The 19,799-nt window shown below is 41.4% G+C and overlaps 1 protein-coding gene across 1 annotated transcript; it reads right to left on the bottom strand.

Annotated features, from left to right (window-relative positions):
- Positions 1 to 13,531, bottom strand: rac3 (Rac family small GTPase 3). Its single transcript, NM_001100242.1, has 6 exons — positions 13,414 to 13,531; positions 6,298 to 6,369; positions 3,935 to 4,052; positions 3,704 to 3,766; positions 2,413 to 2,572; positions 1 to 623 (listed from the first exon to the last, which is right to left on the bottom strand). The coding sequence occupies exons 1-6, from the start codon at positions 13,446 to 13,448 to the stop codon at positions 493 to 495; spliced, it is 579 nt and encodes a 192-aa protein (NP_001093712.1). The 5' UTR covers positions 13,449 to 13,531; the 3' UTR covers positions 1 to 492.
- Positions 13,532 to 19,799: the final 6,268 nt, after the last annotated feature.

Genomic DNA, 19,799 nt, shown 5'->3' with positions numbered 1-19,799 from the left:
TTACATATTCAAAACTTTTACTACAGAATTCTTGTAACCTGAACACAGAACAAGAAAGTTGGACAGTTTCCCTCTTTCCCCATGCAACAGAAATATTAGCAGGGCAGTGATTATTTAATGCACCCGGGCCCATGCAGACTATGTTCCGCTTCCTTACACCGTAACGTCCATGTCAATTTCAGACGATCCACGTACATCCTTGCTAAGGATACCATTGATGTTTCCACCTAGGGCTTAGTTGTACCAGATCACCTGGCTGAGTGGGTGCCCAATGTTGACAATGCTCCTCCCTGTAGAAGTGAACTTATCAGTGCAGGCCAGAACATCTCACTGTACCACCCTCCCCTCCCACCCCATGCTCAGTACATTCACAAAACACTAAGCCACAGAAAACATCTGGAAGTCTCCGGTCCCATGATCCAAACTGGCAGGGATTCACTTCTTTGGAAAAAAAGTGGCAGGAGTTTGGTCCAGTCTGAACGTTAGCAGAAATCAGAAAACAGTACATTTCTTCCCAGCCCTCTTAACAGGTGGGGGGCACAACACAGCACGTATAGCTTCATCAAAGACTGTCTTCAGGCCACGCTGGGTCAGTGCAGAACATTCTAAGTATTTGACAGAACCTTTGCAAACAGAATGACAACCAAATTATATTTGTGATGTTACTTACATGGAAATATTCAACAAGGAACAGGACAAACTTTTGTTCATGAAATATACCCTTTCCATAAAAAGAAAATAATTAACATCAATCTTGTATAAATAGTAAGTATACATTAGATATACAACAAATCCAGGATTCAGTTAGGTATTTGGGCTGGATTTGGCCTTTTTTCGGCAGGGTTTGGAGATAAAACACTGCATCTTCCATAGGATCCAATAAAACATTGACCAAATTATCCTAAAAAAAAGATAATAACCACTACAAGAAAATAAGCCCTCTCATGCAGACATATTTTCGTCCCTATTTTATTAGCCAATCAGTCACATTTAACTTTAAGGCTAGTTTAAAAACATAAAAGCATAGTTGCAGTTCTAGGACTACAGCATCCATATGTAATAAAAAGCACTATTGGGGCTCATTTACCAGCTCTGGGCAAATTTGCACCTGGGCAGCAACCCACGGTAACCAATCACATTGCTTGATTGCAGGGGTCGCCAACTTTTCTTACTTGTGAGCCACAGTGAAATGTAAAAAGACTTGGAGAGCAACACAAGCACCATAAAAGTTCATGGAGGAGCCAAATAAGGGCTAAGATTGGCTATTAGGGGCCTCCATGCACACTATCAGCTTACAGGGGGCTTTATTTGGTAGTAAATCTTGTTTTTATTCAACCAAAACTTGCCCCCAAGTCAGGAATTCAAAAATAACTCCCTGGTTTGGTGGCCCTGAGAGCAACATCCAAGGGGTTGGGGAGCAACATGTTGCCCCTGAGCCACTGGTTGGGGATCACTGCTTCATTGTAATCACATTATTTGTATATCTTCCAACAGGCTAAAAAATCACTGATACTACCCAAGTGTAAATTTGCTCAGTATTAATAAATGAGGCCCTGTAAGTTTACTCAGATGCATTAATCCCTAGAACCAATAAGATGATTGCTTTTAAACAGTTAACCATTAAATGCTACCTTCTGATTGGTTGATATAGTGTCTTTCATTACATAACCCCAGAGAACTATCCTAAAAGGGGTTGTTACCTTTAAATGGTGTAGACTAGTGATCCCCAACCAGTGGCTCGCAAGAAACATGTTGCTCCCCAACCCCTTGGATGTTGCTCCCAGTGGCATCAAAGCAGCTGCCCATTAAGATGGCCATACACAGGCCGAATCTAGCTGCCGATATCGGTCCCTTACACCGATTTGGCAGCTTACTGGCCCGTGTATGGGCACTAACGACGGTTCTGCCCGACCGACATCTGGCCAGAAATTAGGCAGATCTCGATAGGGCAGGTTTAAAAATTAGTCGGATCAGGGACTGTATTGGCTCGTTTGATGCGGTCCCTGAACCGATGACGCCTATACCTGTCATTCCCTGGAGCCAAATGACTTAATTAGCCCATATCACCCACCTATAGGTGGCCAAACGAGCGGATCTTAGCGTTGTATGGCCACCTTTAGACATGGCAAAAAAAAAATGTGTGCTGCAAAAAAGAGCCTCCTGTGGTTTGCCAGACCTTATTAGGCAACTCCAGGAACTTTTTTTATGTTTGCGTTACTCCCCGACATTTTTTATATTTTAATGTTGCTCACAGGTAAAAAAGGTTGCAATTGGGCTTTATTTTTTGTGTTTTTTGAATTATTTAGTCTTTCTAGCAGTTTTCCAATTTGGGTCCAGTTTTCCTTTGCAACCAAGCAGTGGTTTAAATATCTATTTAAAGCTAACATAAGTGCCCTATACTATTCAACTCACCTATTTCCCGGGCCATTGCCAAACCTTGTGGGTATGTGATTGGTGACAGTCTCTTGTCCCTCAGCCTCTCAATTGTGTCCTTGTCATCTCGTAGATCCAGTTTCGTACCCACCAAAATGATGGGTGTGTTAGGACAATGATGCCGCACTTCTGGGTACCACTGTAGATAAATAGTGTCAGTGTGTAGAATTTACATACAACATATTACACATTTAAATACATAGTACTAATGTACAGCAAGAAATTACATAGCAACACAGTAGCTGAGGTTGAAAAAAAGACAAAAAGACATGCTTCTGTAAAAAACTCTTTGGGGGAAAAAAACCCCATCTGAAGACTTTCCAATTTGCCTCGGGGGGGGAAGTCAGTCCCTGCATTAATGTATGTCTCTTGCACACATTGAAGGGAAAGGCCGAGTGCTTTTATGCAGGTCATGAAACTCCTCGGTTTTACAACAGGGGGTATATTATTTATATTTTATAATAAACATGTTTTAGTGAGTCACCAATTATAACTGATGACATCACTAAGCACTGCAGGGATATAGTCAGGATATAATTTTATATATATATATATATATATATCAGGACTTACTAAGGAGCTATAATTTATTAAAGTGATCTAATCATGTGTAGTCTATTGTTTTGCTCACTAAACAGGTGACCTGTCTCCAAGGAAGGTCATCTGAATGACCGAAACATTGGATTACAAATGATTTGATCACTTTAACTGAAGTTTTTTTTAGGTATTTCACATTGACAACTGTATTTGTACTTTTTCTATTAGTAAATTACTTGCACCCCGGGTCTCTTCCCCTAAGGAGCGCTTCTTCCAGTTAACTTTATATATACACAGACGCACACACACACACATAATATCAGTCACACATATATGCAGTCATACATTACATATATACAGTTACATACCAAGTTAACAGCTTGTGTAACAGATACAGGACTGTCTTGCTTATTCACACATCACTGGTCAGTAATTTTGAAATGGTAGTCCCCTCACATTTGTTGCCTTTTATGACTGCAACATAGCCCACTGGGACCACATATATTTTCAGACACAAGCCATAGTCTCTTTCACACACATACTCCCTCCTACTCACAGACACACTCCTGGCATCACACATACACATATATTATTCTTTAACCATACATATTATCTGCTGAAGACAGTCAATTATATATTTCCCTTGCTATATAATTTGCAGAATCTATAACTGCAATTTACACGCATTTCCAAAAACAGTATTTTTACAAAAAAGTGAAAATGACAATTATACCTTTGCTCTGACATTCTCAAATGATGCAGGACTGACGAGAGAGAAGCAGATCAGAAACACGTCCTGAGGAGGCAAAGAGAGTTATGGCATAAGGTGGTGGCTATCAAGGCCTGTGACCTTATGAAGACAATTTGAAACTTACCAGAGAACAATCATGATAACTAAAGTGAGAGAGATGCCCATATGCAACCCAGAGTAAAAAAATGACCCTCTTAACACTCCCTCACACACCGTTTGGGGGTAGGAAAGGGGTCGTAGTCTGTCATAATCCTCCTGGCCGGCTGTGTCCCAGAGTCCCAAATTTACTGGTTTCCCGTCAACCATTACATTGGCAGAATAATTGTCAAACCTGTTAAATGAGACAGAAACACTGTTTACCCCACTGTGATATGCAGAATAAAACAGTATTGTGTCCTATCAGCAATCATCTCCAGCCAATATGCCAATACTCACCTTCATATAGACACTGACAGGTATGTTATATGTAAACTGTTAGTATTCTGGACAATGAGTACTTTTTCCTTGTCCCTATCCACCAGGGGCCTGCTTTACATAACCGCTGTATATTAAATTATTCTAATTCTGCAAAATCAACACATCTATGGAATTTTATGTGGGGTAAAGCAAAAAAAAGTAAATTCAAATTCAAACCCCCAAAAAGTAATATATTTTTGGAAAGTATGCATTCCCCCGAATCCAAAATGGGTACACAAGTCTTTCTACTCCAAAATACCAAGCCACAAAGCTTTTCCTAAACTGGCTAGCTATATATACAGTGGTGTGAAAAACTATTTGCCCCCTTCCTGATTTCTTATTCTTTTGCATGTTTGTCACACAAAATGTTTCTGATCATCAAACACATTTAACTATTAGTCAAAGATAACACAAGTAAACACAAAATGCAGTTTTTAAATGAGGGTTTTTATTATTTAGGGAGAAAAAAATCCAAACCTACATGGCCCTGTGTGAAAAAGTAATTGCCCCCTGAACCTAATAACTGGTTGGGCCACCCTTAGCAGCAATAACTGCAATCAAGCGTTTGCGATTACTTGCAACGAGTCTTTTACAGCGCTCTGGAGGAATTTTGGCCCACTCATCTTTGCAGAATTGTTGTAATTCAGCTTTATTGGAGAGTTTTCTAGCATGAACCGCCTTTTTAAGGTCATGCCACAACATCTCAATAGGATTCAGGTCAGGACTTTGACTAGGCCACTCCAAAGTCTTCATTTTGTTTTTCTTCAGCCATTCAGAGGTGGATTTGCTGGTGTGTTTTGGGTCATTGTCATGCTGCAGCACCCAAGATCGCTTCAGCTTGAGTTGACGAACAGATGGCCGGACATTCTCCTTCAGGATTTTTTGGTAGACAGTAGAATTCATGGTTCCATCTATCCAGCAAGCCTTCCAGGTCCTGAAGCAGCAAAACAACTCCAGACCATCACACTACCACCACCATATTTTACTGTTGGTATGATGTTCTTTTTCTGAAATGCTGTGTTACTTTTACGCCATATGTAACGGGACACGCACCTTCCAAAAAGTTCAACTTTTGTCTCGTCGGTCCACAAGGTATTTTCCCAAAAGTCTTGGCAATCATTGAGATGTTTTTTTAGCAAAATTGAGACGAGCCATAATGTTCTTTTTAAAAAAGTGGTTTGCGCCTTGGAAATCTGCCATGCAGGCCGTTTTTGCCCAGTCTCTTTCTTATGGTGGAGTCGTGAACACTGACCTTAATTGAGGCAAGTGAGGCCTGCAGTTCTTTAGATGTTGTCCTGGGGTCTTTTGTGGCCTCTCGGATGAGTTGTCTCTGCGCTCTTGGGGTAATTTTGGTCGGCCGGCCACTCCTGGGAAGGTTCCCCACTGTTCCATGTTTTTGCCATTTGTGGATAATGGCTCTCACTGTGGTTCGCTGGAGTCCCAAAGCTTTAGAAATGGCTTTATAACCTTTACCAGACTGATAGATCTCAATTACTTTTGTTCTCATTTGTTCCTGAATTTCTTTGGATCTTGGCATGATGTCTAGCTTTTGAGGTGCTTTTGGTCTACTTCTCTGTGTCAGGTAGCTCCTATTTAAGTGATTTCTTGATTGAAACAGGTGTGGCAGTAATCAGGCCTGGGGGTGACTACAGAAATTGAACTCAGGTGTGATAAACCACAGTTAAGTTATTTTTTAACAAGGGGGGCAATCACTTTTTCACACAGGGCCATGTAGATTTGGAGTTTTTTTTCTCCCTTAATAACGTAAACCTTCATTTAAAAACTGCATTTTGTGTTCAATTATGTTATCTTTGACTAATAGTTAACGGTTTTTGATGAGCAGAAACATTTAAGTGTGACAAACATGCAAAAGAATAAGAAATCAGGAAGGGGGCAAATAGTTTTTCACACCACTGTATATGTTTGGTCTTTTTTTCAAAACCACTGCAAGAGGAGATCCACTTTAACATGGCAAGAATTTTGCAAATGCTGAACTCTCTTAACGGTCATGTTTAACTTGCTTTGTTAATGATTTATACACACAGCCTTTTATTCTGATTTCTCTACCCATATGTCCAAAAGTCTGAACAAAGTTCATTGTGCTTAAATCTTGTACTCACACAGTTGGGATATATTCTCCAGGGAAAGCGTTGGTTGTATAACTAATTAGGAGGCATGTTTTTCCAACAGCCCTGAGGGAAGATAAAGCAGAACATTAGGTTATGCAATATATCAGCCAGGAAATATATACATTTCATACTAATAAATCAGTAGTCTGGGTATGATGTTCTCTGTGCAGGTGTACTGATGCCAAAATTCCATAATAAATAAAAGTGGCTACTTATTAAAGAATACGAAACCAAAGTTACCATCTAAATTATGTAATAGTCTAATGCAGTGCTGTCCAACTTCTGCAGTGCTGAGGGACGGAATTTCTCTCGCATACATGGTGGAGGGCCGCTAATGGAAGCCAGTTTTGGCCACTCCCCCATTTTAAAACACACCTACTTCAAACCACACCAATTTTATCACAATGGTTGCTGCAGGGATATCAACCATTATTCATATGTTAAAGAATTATATTACATCATATTAAGAAATACCCGTAAATCCATATGCCTCCTCCCCTGTGGATAGCACAGCAACCCCCAGCATATAATTACACACCTTAGGGACCATTTAATGGCTATTTCCAACTGCTAACAAACTCCCAGAACAAACCCCTGCCAGGTTCACCTCCCACAGGCAGCATAGGGCAGGCAGAGTATGGCACACACAGGCAACATAGGGCAGGCAGAGTATGGTACACACAGGCAGCATAGGGCAGGCAGAGTATGGCACACACAGGCAGGGTAGGGCAGGCAGAGTATGGCACACACAGGCAGCATAGGGCAGGCAGAGTATGGCACACACAGGCAGCATAGGGCAGGCAGTGTATGGCACACACAGGCAGCATAGGGCAGGCAGAGTATGGCACACACAGGCAGCATAGGGCAGGCAGAGTATGGCACACACAGGCAGCATAGGGCAGGCAGAGTAAGGCACACACAGGCAGCACTCTGCCTGTCCTTTGCTGCCTGTGTGTGCCATACTTTGCCTGTCCTATGCTGTCTGTGTGTTACATACCCTCCCTGCCCTATACTGCCTATCTACCATACTATGCCTGTCCTATGCTGCCTGTGTGTGCCATACTCTTCCTGCCCTATGCTGCCTGTGTGTGCCATCCTCTTCCTGCCCTATGCTGCCTGTGTGTGCCATACCCTCCCTGCCCTATGCTTCCTATGTGCCATACTCTGCCTACCCTATGCTGCCTATACACAGGCAGCATAGGCCAGGCAGTACATACAATGTCTGAGGTGTGAAGAGGTGAACAATGTGGGTGATTGTAGCCTGAGCCTGAGGTGTGAACAATGCAGAGATTAAAAGGTGTGAACAACACAGGGGATTACATTTTTAAACAATACAGGGGGATTACAGCCTGAATCTGAGGTGAGAACCATGCAGGGGGCCAGTTTAACTCAGTACTGATACTATTTAAAGCTTACACAAGAGTAAACCATCAAAGCAGCCAGACAGGTGGGGGGCCACACAGAGGGGGTCGAGGGCCGCATGCGGCCCGCGGGCCGCCAGTTGGACAGCCCTGGTCTAATGCATTAATTAGTCCTTACTGGGCTTAGCAACAAAACTGAGGATCTATTTCTCACAAATATACCCAAACAGAACTCCAAAACGTAGAACCGTAGCCAAACAAAGAGACTTGGGTTTTTAGATTTTAGCACTCAGTCAAGCACTTTGTGGTGCTGCTCCCATAAGCATGATGTGTGATTATCCATAAGAGCATGAGTTTTTGAACAAGCAGAATATCCAAGGCTATTGTGATACTAATATCTACAGTTAGTATTACTGGTTGTATATATAGTTTATGTATGTGAGTGTATAGATTGGTTAGTATAGGTTGTGTGCTGGGTTTACTCGGATGGGTTGAACTTGATGGACAATGGTCTTTTTTCAACCCTATGTAACTATGTGTATAAAATAATTTTGTAAAACAGGTACAGGATCTATTATCAAGAGTGCTTATTTATCCAAAGTTCTTAACCGTAACAGAGTGCAGACCACAACAAAGTGAAATACTGTGAGTGGTGCATTATTTTGCAAACGAGCACTGGTTATTAGGTAAGCGATTATACTCCCTGGGGCAGGGGAGGGGGGGGTCTAACCTTTTGGCCCCTAGTGATATACCATTTTAAGAAAAAGTAGAATTGTTTTATCACTGAGTTGGATTCAGTGCAAACATACATATATTTTTCTTAACTTAAGGCATATTTTTAGATATGCCTTAAGTATGGCTAGCCTGTGATTCCCTAAACATCAAACAGGGCCTATCAATTCATTAAAATAATAATTAAAAAGCACTGGTTTGCACTCAATGTTAATCTATTACAATGGTGCTGGTAAATAAATGGTGGCTAAAAAAGGGCTTATTTAGGTGACGGTTCTGTCCCCTTTGGGCAGTGATCCCCAACCAGTGGCTCAGGGGCAACATGTTGCTCACCAACCCCTTGGGTGTTGCTCTCAGTGCCCCCAAACCAGGGAGTTATTTTTGAATTCCTGACTTGGGGGCAAGTTTGGTTGAATAAAGATTTACTTCCAAATAAAGCCCCCTGTAAGCTGATAGAAAGCATAGAGGCTGCCTAATAGCCTATCACAGCCCTTATTTGGCTCCTCCATGAACGTTTATGGTGCTTGTGTTGCTCCCCAAGTCTTTTTACATTTGAATGTGGCTCACGAGTAAGAAAGGTTGGGGATCCCTGCCTTAGGGGAACCTCTATGTATCGTATCTCAATACATCAGATGACTACTGTAACCGTTTTTTCAAAGCAGAACAATTCTTTCCTTATCCTCAATTGTTTCCTGACAGTAAGCCAAAATGACCAGTGGGTGGAGCTAAAGAAAAAAAAACATTGCAAAATTGCTTTGAGAAAAAAACAACAGTTTTAGCAAGGCAAGGTGTTTCTTTTCTTCCATATAATAGCAATTCATTCCATTTATTCTTTTCAGCATCCTAGCATGCTATTTGAGGTTCTCTCTTGTTTACATTCTAGTCTTTCATTTCGCCACCCTTGACAGGTAACCCAAAAAGGATTTTACCTTTAGAGCTGAAGGTTCTGTGGTTTAACTGGTTACGCTGCATTTTATGGCGATCCATGCTGAATGCATAGTTTTTCACATTTCATTCTTGAACCAACAAATGTATTTTTAGTTGTGATATTGGTGTGTAGGCGCCATCTCAGTGCATTGTGCCTGAGTCTGAGCTTTCAGAAGGAGCCAGCGCTACACATTAGAACTGCTTTCAGCTAACCTATTGTTTCTCCTACTCCCATGTAACTGGAGGAGTCCCAAGCCGGACTTGGATTTCCTACTATGTGCTATTCTAATATCTACCGGGAGCTGCTATCTTGCTCCCTTCCCATTGTTCTGCTGATCGGCTGCTGCAGTAAAGTGTGACTGAAGTTTATCACAGCAGAGGTCACATGGCTGTGGCACCCTGGGAAATGAAGAATATGTCTAGCCCCTGTTAAATTTCAAAATTAAATATAAAAAAATCTGTGTTTTTGAAAAATGTATTACAATGTATTACTGATGCATTTAAAAAAAAAAAAGTTTTCCCATGACAGTATTCCTTTAAGTTTCTGTGCTTTCCATATGGTGGTGGGATTAACTCTTTGTTACCCACTGGAACAGGAAATTCCACGTAATTGCTAAAGAGGCTGTCTCTAGCATTAGTCACATGTCTGGCAAAGTGGATTATGTGGTAGGAAATGTGGCAGCTGAGTGGGTGGGGCATAAAAGCAAAATGCTAGATTGACAGAGATATCTAAGCATGGATAAAGGAAGCAATTGGTGGAAGGGGAATTCTCTTTAAAATCTCAGTCTGGGAACCTACTGTATGAGGCAATGCCTCTGTAATTTGCATCACATACCCTCCTATTTGTGTCTAGTTAGTTAAAGGAGAAGGAAAGGCTAAGTCACTTGGGGGTGCCAAAATGTTAGGCACCCCCAAGTGACTTAGATTCCTTACCTTTTACCCCGGGCTGGTGCCCCTGTATGGAGAAAACAGCACCAGCCCGGGGTAGCAGCGAGTGCTTCCTACTTCCTATTCGCATGCGCCGGCCAATTTATTTTGCCGGGAGAAGAAAGAGGAAGCGCTTCCTACAGGTACCCTGGGCTACAAGGTAAGCCAGGGTACAAGGTAAGCGATCTAAGTCACTTGGGGGTGCCTAACATTTTGGCACCCCCAAGTGACTTAACCTTTCCTTCTCCTTTAAGCACCCATTTAAGGTGTATAGCCACCTTTGTATTGTTCCTGCAGCTGTGGCTTCACTTCTTTTGGAAATTTTCTATGAGGACCAATAAACCTGAATCCACAAGGAATGCAGGGTTATCATCTGAAAGCTCTGAAACATTGTCAAACACGCCCAGATGGTTAGTCAGTATGGTTGAAATTGTGTTCTGATGTCAAAACAGCCTGTTTATAACTTAAACAAGAAACACAGCCAGGTCCGAACTGGGGTTCCAAATAAACCCTGGCACTGCAAGTAAACAGAGGCCCACCAGCTCAATAAATAGTTACTGTCTATTGCCCTCTTACAGCCACCCCTCATCATCCCCTTATCACCGCCATTTGTTAGAATACAGCCAGTCTGGGCAAGACCACAGCTGTGAATTTAACAATTTCTTAGGCTTTCTTAACATAACATTTTCATCTAGCTGCAACCAACACATTCATGTTGACTGATATCACCAGGTCTGTCTGGCTGATTCCAGCATGAGTCAGCAATATGCTATGTGTTGCTGACAAAACAGCATGCTTGAGCTCTTTACAGCAGGAAGAAAAAATATTATTGAGGAAGCACTCTCATAAACCATTTATAATATCCAAGAGTCATGAATAACCCATAACATATAGACTAGGGCCCCACAAGGCTGATCTGTTCTTTACTGTATTTGGACTGACAGGCACTATGTAGGCCTATGCACAGACACATGGAGCAAATTTCAGCAAGAAAATGCATACTTCACGTTTCCACGCCAAAAATCATCACTCCATTTATCTGTATATCAGGTCAACACTGTGCCTCTCACAGCACAAACAGAGAGGAGGGGATTGGCTGCATATAAATGCACTTGTGTGGTATTACTTTATCTATATAAATGGTGCTTAGTGAATGAATGTGTCACATGATTAAATGAAATTTGTGTACTTGCAGGGCCCTTAAATGCCTCCCCTGCCGCACCACACCCTGCCACCCGCAGCAGACAATAAAGTATGTGGCAAAGTTTGAAGAAGCAGGGGGGGAACTATTATACAGAAAGCCCTGCGACTGCCTGATGTATGGTACTTACTCCACTGGTGCACCTTTTGTTGTAGCATATAAGCAGAAGTCACCTTAGATTTCCAGGACCTCTAAAAAAAAAGCTTGTACAGGTATAGGACCTGTTATCCAGAATGCTCGGGACCAAAGGTATTCTGGATAAGTGGTCTTTCGGTAATTTGGATCTTCATACCTTAAGTCTACTAAGAAATCAATAAAACATGAATTAAACCCAATAGGATTATTTTGCATTCAGTAAGGATTAATTATATCTTAGTTGGGATCAAATACAAAGCACTTTTTTATTTTTACAGAGAAAAAGGAAATCAATTTTAAAAGTTATTTGAGTTATTTGGATATCGTGTTTCTGGATAAGGAATCACATACCTGTATAAGCAGAATGTGGCCCTCCAGGTAATTAGTTAGGTAATTCCCTAAAACTGCACAACAAATGTCTGCCCTGAGAACTTGCATATTATCACCGTTCAGAAAAAGACTAGTAGTTTACACTGCAAACGCTGGCCACTGGGACTCATAAATTTGCATTCCTTAGGACTTATATTAAGCTGGCCATACACGCACCGATACTATCGTACGAAACCTCGTTTCGTACGATATTCTGTGCGTGTATGGCATGTCGGCGAGTCGACCGATATCGCAGGAAGCTGCTGATATCGGACGACTCGCCGATCGGCCAGGTTAGAAAATTTTGATCGGGCGCCATAGAAGGCGCCTGACCAAAATCTGCCGTCAGGGCTGAATCGGCAGAAGGAGGTAGAAATCCTATTGTTTCTACCTCCTTATCTGCCGTTTCATCCCTGCCTGTGTGTGGCGGATCTGACGATGTTTCGTGTGACCATCATTGTTAGATCGCCACGTGTATGGCCAGCTTTATATTGGAATTTTCGGAAAGTAAGAAATCTCTACAAATATGTTTCCATTACTTTTTGAATGGGAGCATGCTGAGAGGCAGATTGCTGGTAAGCATACACATACATAATGGCCAATAAAGCTACATTTATTTTCCTACTTTCATTGCCCTTTACATTTTGATTAGTTAAATACATTCTGCAGGGTTGTACAATAACGTTTTGCATTAATTTAACATACAAGAAAACAGGCAATACCCAATACAAGAGGTAAAAGGGCCCTGCCCAAAAGAGCTTACAATCTAATGTTTAGAAGGGGCTTTGGGGATGATGTTGAAGGGGGAGGATATTATAGGCCAGAGTAATCAGGGAGCAGGCAGAATGCTGCGGAATAGGGAGAATAAGGGAGCTGCATGTTGCATCCTATAACTGTTTAGATGTAGGGAGCAGGTAGAATGCTGCAGCACAGAGATATCAGGAAGCAGGATGAAGGGAGGTGGCCAGAGAGAGCAAGAAGCAGTAAGGAGAGAGGTGGGGGAAGGAGTAAGACACAGAAAGCATGCTGCAGCCTGGAATAATCACTTATACATAGGGGATTACTCAAAGCTTAATTGGGGCAGGCATAATAAAATACATTTAGTAACAAGGAGATTTTAGACTGAGAAATGAACAGATCATGCTGTCATTTTGAACAAAAATGTCCTAACATGGACACCGTAGGGCTCATTAGCTGTGCATATCCATGGATGTTCTGTATCGATGAAGCAGCCATACTATAGCTTCTGCATTGTATACGGAATAAAAGATAATGCAGTATATGGACAGCCTGTGTTGTTTGCTCATGTAGCCCGCAGCTATAGCCCATGTGTTCCTTAGGCAGGTAAGTGCACAGTTACACACACACTATGCAACACAATTACTCCGCATCTGCCCTATCACCCATACACTTCCATACCGGCTGCGCCTCAGCTCACAGCTCTCACCGACTCACCCGTCTCCCACTACCACGCATTTGATGGCCTGCATCTCCCGAACTGGAACAAGAGGGACAGGTAGAAAGAAAACCTCGGTGCAGAAGAAACAGCTGATCGATGGAGCTTGACAAGCCCAGAGCCGATGTAGGCGGGAATTGCCGAGCAGGGGGCGGAAATAGCCGAATGTGATGATAGTGAAGATTGCCGGGGAGTGAGAGAATACACAGCTTTAAAAGGGTGTTACCGTGTTGGAACCAACCTATATCTGTAGAGATAAAAGGTTTTGAGATATAAACAATGACTTATGTTCTTCAGTCATAATATAGTCAGAATGTTACAAAGCAGTCTTAATACTAATAATAATAGTCCTATGGCCCAAGTGCTAAAATTGCGCTGGGTTTCGCGCCCCTCATACTTAAGTCCAAGGCGTTCGATCGGTCCAATTGTTTTTTCCGCAACTTTTTCGTACCTTGTGCGACTTTTTCGATGCTTGCGTGACTTTTTGGTATTTTTAGCGCAAAAATATCGGATCGGTTTTGGCGCTGTTTACAATCGTTTGGTACGAAAATTTCGTGACTTTCGGATTGCCTATACGATTTTTTCGGAAGCATTTTCGTGATATTTGCGATCTTCAGAAGTTTTCGTTTCCAATCCGAATTTTTCCCATTTGGGATTCGAACTCGTGTTTTGATAAATCTGCCCCATAGATTCAGCAACCTGTATTCTCCCCGGCGAGGGGTCATGGTGCCCCCACCAATAGTCTTCCACTGGACTGTGGGTGCAAGAACTCTGTATTCAAAAGGTATAGGCAACCTAAAATGTACAGGTGTAACAGACAGGGTGGGTTCTGGTCTTTGGGAGACCTGTTTTAACCCTTTGAGTGCCAACAGACTTTCCCATTTTAGTTACGCTCAGTACACAACGTTATTTGAACATTTTCTGCGAGTTTAGGTAGGAAAATTATATTTTTTTTCAGGAAAACCTGAGCTTTCCAAATTTGCCTGGGTTTTTGTGTATTTTAACTTCTGCAACAAGATTTAGAGCTCTAAATACCAAAAAAAAGAAAAATTGCCATTTTTCACGATATAGGGATTTATACCAGAAAAACAACAATTCATTTGATTGAGAAAGCCTTATGTCTGTCAAATGTGCCAATACCAGATAAGGGTAAGTTTTATGGAGATTTCTGACTATAGATCCCAGAAGTAAATCACCAAATTTTCAAAGCACTACAGCAGAATACGGCATACTTTAGATTCCAAAGCACTGTTCCCTCTAAGCTGTGCGCGTGTGCGCGCGCACACGACTTTCCACAAATTAAAATAGCGCGCACAAAAATTAAATTTTTGTAACTTGATTTAGACAAACTGAAAGACCTGCGCAAAAATGCCCATAACTGAACTCCAACAAACATTCTGTAGCGCACAAAAATTTAATCTTGCTTTAAAATGCGCACGGATGATATTTTTTGCGCACACAGCCTATAAAAAATTAGAGGGAACGTTGTTCCAAAGCCAAACATCGTGGAACCATATATTTTTTAAAAGCACACATTCTGTGGAATTTGAAAAGGGTAACCATGTCTTTCTACTCCTAAGTGCCAAACAGCAATGCTTTTCTGAACTTAGCAGTTTCTATAAAAATTTACAAAAATGCTAAAAAATCGCCTCAAAGCTTCCATTTTCAAGCACCTTATTCCCCACATATCATTAGGTACCAAGATAAAATATCCTAACTATGAAAGCCAAGGGTCCACTAAACAGTTTGATGCCCATTGTGCATAGAATTACCAAAGTATCTGGCATTTAGAGACCCAAAAATGAAGTTAGTGCATACAAATTGCCCTGGAGATCAATTAAGCTACTGATAATTCGACACATTTACTTAATTTTTGTGTGGAAAAAAAATACATTGAACTCCCCCCCAAAACCATATATTTTTGGAAAGTACACATTCAGGGGAATCAAAATAGTTTCCTATGTCTTTCTACTCCAAACAGTCACAATTATTTCCCAAATTTGGAGGTTTTCATGAAATACTTGAAAATCAACTCAAAGCTTTTAATTTCAAGCACCTTATCTCCCACATAACATTAAGTACCAAAAAAAAACCCATCCTAAATATGAAAGCCAAGGGACCACGGAACACTTCGATGCCCATTGTGCATAGGATCACCGATGTATCTGGCATTTAGAGACCCCAAAATGAAGTTAGTACATACCGATTCCCCCGGAGCTCACTTCAGTTAGTAAAATTCAACACATTTATGGTAGTTTTTGTGGGACAAAAACACAAAAAAATACGGTGACCCCCCAAAACCATATGTGTTACTACGGAGTCGCAATGCCTTCCCAAAATTGGCAGTTTTAATGAAATACCTAAAAATTGCCTCAGAGCTTCCACTTTCAAGCACCTTATCTCCCACTTAGCATTAAGTGGGTAATGGCAATGCTTTCTGCAGAATAAATATATTGTTCTAGGTGGCACTAATGTGGCAAATCTATTGGCAGTAAAATGCCAAAATGACTTTCCTTCTCCTTTAAAGTATTACATTTATATGTTTTTTTCCAAGCAAGTTATTAAACATTATAATAATATTCTATATTATTCAAAATTGCACCTTATTATTTATTTTTTCAAGTTGATGCTATGTTTCTACTAAATAAACACATTGAATAAAACTATTCAAACAATACAAATATGGTATTATTGTATCCTAGCTACAATTATTTGATTAAATGATCAAATACGCAAATTGTAATTTACAGAATATACAGTTTTAGACAAGCAACCAATATCAATTATTGTCTTTAGTTTTATGTTCATTTTAAGCTAATAACATCATGGGCTGTAGTACAAATTTGGATTATAAAGTCATTATAAATTTAATTCGATTATGTAATTATTAATAGAGTCTAGTGCACTTCCGTTCTTAATTAAAGGCAAAAACGAGAATAATGTTGAGCAATGATAGCAGATTTTTGATAGCAAAAATTAGTTTGGCTATCCACTGCTTGTTTAGTCTGGGAAAACAAATATAAACCTTGGCATCACTATTGAATTGTGTGTACTGTACTTTTCCCACTGATGAAGAGGGTGTGAAGCCCTAGAAACAATTGGTCTGTATTTGCAACTCCACAAACAGGTCGGAGGTGTTTTTTTACACCAGCAATTTCCTTTTCTCCTTTTGGGCTCATTGATATAGGCACCTGTCAGGTGCATCTGGAGGATTTGCACCATTGGATAATGGACTGAGTTTACAAAGAGGAACCGTGAGTGTATGGACTTTTTTGTGTTTTCTAGGGTTTGGGTTGGGAGCGGGCGGGTTAGGGTCTGGTATGGGTCGAGGAAATATCGACCTGCACATCACTAGTTTGTACTGTATTACATACACTAACACAAAGCTGGCACTGCTCCTTCAATTTGTTTGAGGTATGAATAGGTGAACAATGCTGGAACCTAGAGTGTCCTTAGAGTTTCCTTAGAGTTTGAAGTCTTACAAGTGTTAATAATGCAGGGTCTGGCAGGTGTGAACAATACAGGGGCTTACAGCTTAAAGGAGAAGGAAAGGCTAATAAATAGTTAATCTCAAGCTGCAGGCATACCTTCAGTTGTCTCAATAGTGCCCTTAAGTCTCCCCATATTTCACCTGTTCAGATGATCAGAAGCCAAACAGGAAGAAAAAACGCTGAGCTGTGTAAAGAAAGTTCCCATAATGCCTCACTCCTGCTCCGACCCAGACCAAGTGAACATGCTTAGTTAGTTAGACTATGAGTCAGCTTCCTGCTGATTGGCTCAGATCCACATTCCTAAGGGGGGGTGAGTTCTTAGCATTCTTGAGGGTGGGGGGAGCAGGAGAGAGCAGAGAACAGAAAGCTGTGTGTCTCTGGCCCATGAATTACAGACACAAGAAATCTTTTGACAGAGAAGTCAGTGCTGTGTTTCTGTGAGTGCTTATGGCTGTATTTACATAGACCTTTCTGATAAAGCTTACTTAGTTTTTACCTTTTTTCTCCTTTAAATCTCAGGTGTAAACAATGCAGGGGGCCGGTTAATCTTAGTACTGATACTATTTAAAGCTTACACCAAGGTAACCAGTCACAGCAGCCAGATGGGGGGCCACACAAGGGGGCACCTTGGGCCACCAGTTAGACAGCACTGTATTAGAGGAATTGTTAAAGACACATTTCTAAATCTGACTGACATGACTTTGCATGGGATTCTGCTGACCTGTATGTATTGGTAATATACTGTATCTCCAGGCTGGGACTTGCTGGTGGTGCTGGAATTATAGAGCAGGACCAGCGCAATCATTTTTTATTTTGGTGATGTACATACATCAGAGAAAAGATAATTTACTTTGGGAATATAAAAACTGAATATACCTTATATTTATGTGTAGCACACCCGTGAGTGTTGGCTAGAAGTATTTAAGCGTGTGTGTTATTTGAGCTCTGCACGATTATGTAGGCCTCATGAATGGCAACTCCCTGCAACTGCCCCTTAGTGAGTGCTTACCAGGTAACTGGAGATCCACCCGGGGAGGAATGACCAAGAGACTTGACATTGCTGATAAACCAAACAAAACTTCTTTATTTATTCCAAACAGTATTCAGTAGTATTATATGCAAACTCATGTATCTCTCCCCTATATCCAAACCAGGAACTTCTCTTACTCCCAATAATCTCCCCTCTTTGGGAATATGCTGTGACCTGAGCTAGCCACTGATTGTACCTGAACTACGGCCAGCAATACCACAAGGTAATAACCTCACTAATTTCCTCGGAGGGGCCAGAAGCTGCCCAACTAAATAACCCTGTCTGCCCTTTCACTCCTAGGGGCACATTTACTTACCCACGAACGGGCCGAATGCGTCCGATTGCGTTTTTTTCGTAATGATCGGTATTTGGCGATTTTTCAGAAAATTATCGCGACTTTTTCGTTGCCATTCCGAATGTTGCGCAAAATCTGGCGATTTTTTCGTAGCGTTAAAACTTGCGCGAAAAGTCGCGCCTTTTTCGTAGCCATTCCGAAAGTTGCGCAAAATGTTGCGATTTTTTCGTAGCGTTGGTGACTTTTCTTGGGCCAGGTTGGAGCTGCAGGGTGCCATTGAGTCCTATGGGAGGCTTCCAAAATCATGCTAAGTCTGAAAGTTTCGCCCGCCGCTTACGAGCGCTCAATACGAAAAAGTTGCGACAAGATACGAGCGAATCGTAATGGCTACGAAAAAGTCGCGTTTTTTCGCGAAAATCGTATTGGTAACGAAAAAGTCTCGACAATTTCCGAAAAGTCGTAAAGGCGCGAAAAAATCGCAAAAAATACGAAAAAGTCTCAAAATGTTCGTTTTCCAATCGGAATTTTTCCAATTCGGATTCGAATTCGTGTCTTAGTAAATCAGCCCCTTAGAGTGACTATAACATATCAAACAGAATTATCTAAACTGGCTCCTGTAGATACCGCCTTATGAGGCGAAGTCCCAGGAAGAAGAGTCATCCCCTTTTATATTGTAGAACACCTCCACCTAGTGGTCACTCCTGAACTGCAGGGAAAACTCTCTTTTTACCTGGAAAGAATAGTTATAGTAAGCACATTATTAGGACCACCTTTAGGTGTCCACATCAAAATAAAGGTCACTTGCTGGCATGCCTGCCTAAAGGGGAACCTAAGGGACTTATATTTTAGGGTCGCCCCCCCATGTCCCCCACTCCCTGACTGCTCACGCTGAGTAGGTAACAGAGCAGCTGGGAAGGGCCCCCCCTGTGACTATGGGGTCTGTTACCTCTATAGATACACTGTCCTGAATAATACTTTACAAGAACGGCATATCTGTTTTTTGCCATATGAAATGTTTTATTTTTCTTCTCCTTTCTTCTTCTTTTTTGCTGTATATATATATATTTCTCCTTTTACATTAGGTGATTTACTGATCCTAAATTCTTCCTTCTCCTCTTTCTTCCAATCTCCTTCTTTTGCTTCTCTCTCTTGAATGATTGAAAATGCTGGAGAAAAGTAAAAACGCAGTGGAAACAATAAAGAATGGCGTAAGGCAGTGATCCCCAACCAGTGGCTCGTGAGCAACATGTTGATCCCCAACCCATTGGATGTTGCTCCCAGTGGCCTCAAAGCAGGGGCTTCTTTTTGAATTCCTGGCTTGGGGGCAAGTTTTGGCTGCATAAAACCCAGTGTAAAGCCAAACAGAGCCTTCTGCAGGCTGCCAGTTCACATAGGTGCTATTAAGTAGCCAATTATAGCTCTTATTTGCACCCCCAGGAACCTTTTTCATGCTGGTGTTGCTCCCCGACACTTTTTCCATTTAAATGTGGCTCACAGGTATAAAAGGTTGGGAATCCCTGGCGTAAGGGAAGAAGAGATGAATGGACACATCATCCCTAATGTAGGGAA

The sequence above is a fragment of the Xenopus tropicalis genome, chromosome 10, assembly GCF_000004195.4.
Source record: "Xenopus tropicalis strain Nigerian chromosome 10, UCB_Xtro_10.0, whole genome shotgun sequence".
Taxonomy (NCBI): Eukaryota; Metazoa; Chordata; class Amphibia; order Anura; family Pipidae; genus Xenopus; species Xenopus tropicalis.
Note: the sequence above shows the minus strand (reverse complement) of the source record. Positions and strands in the feature narration are given on the sequence as shown.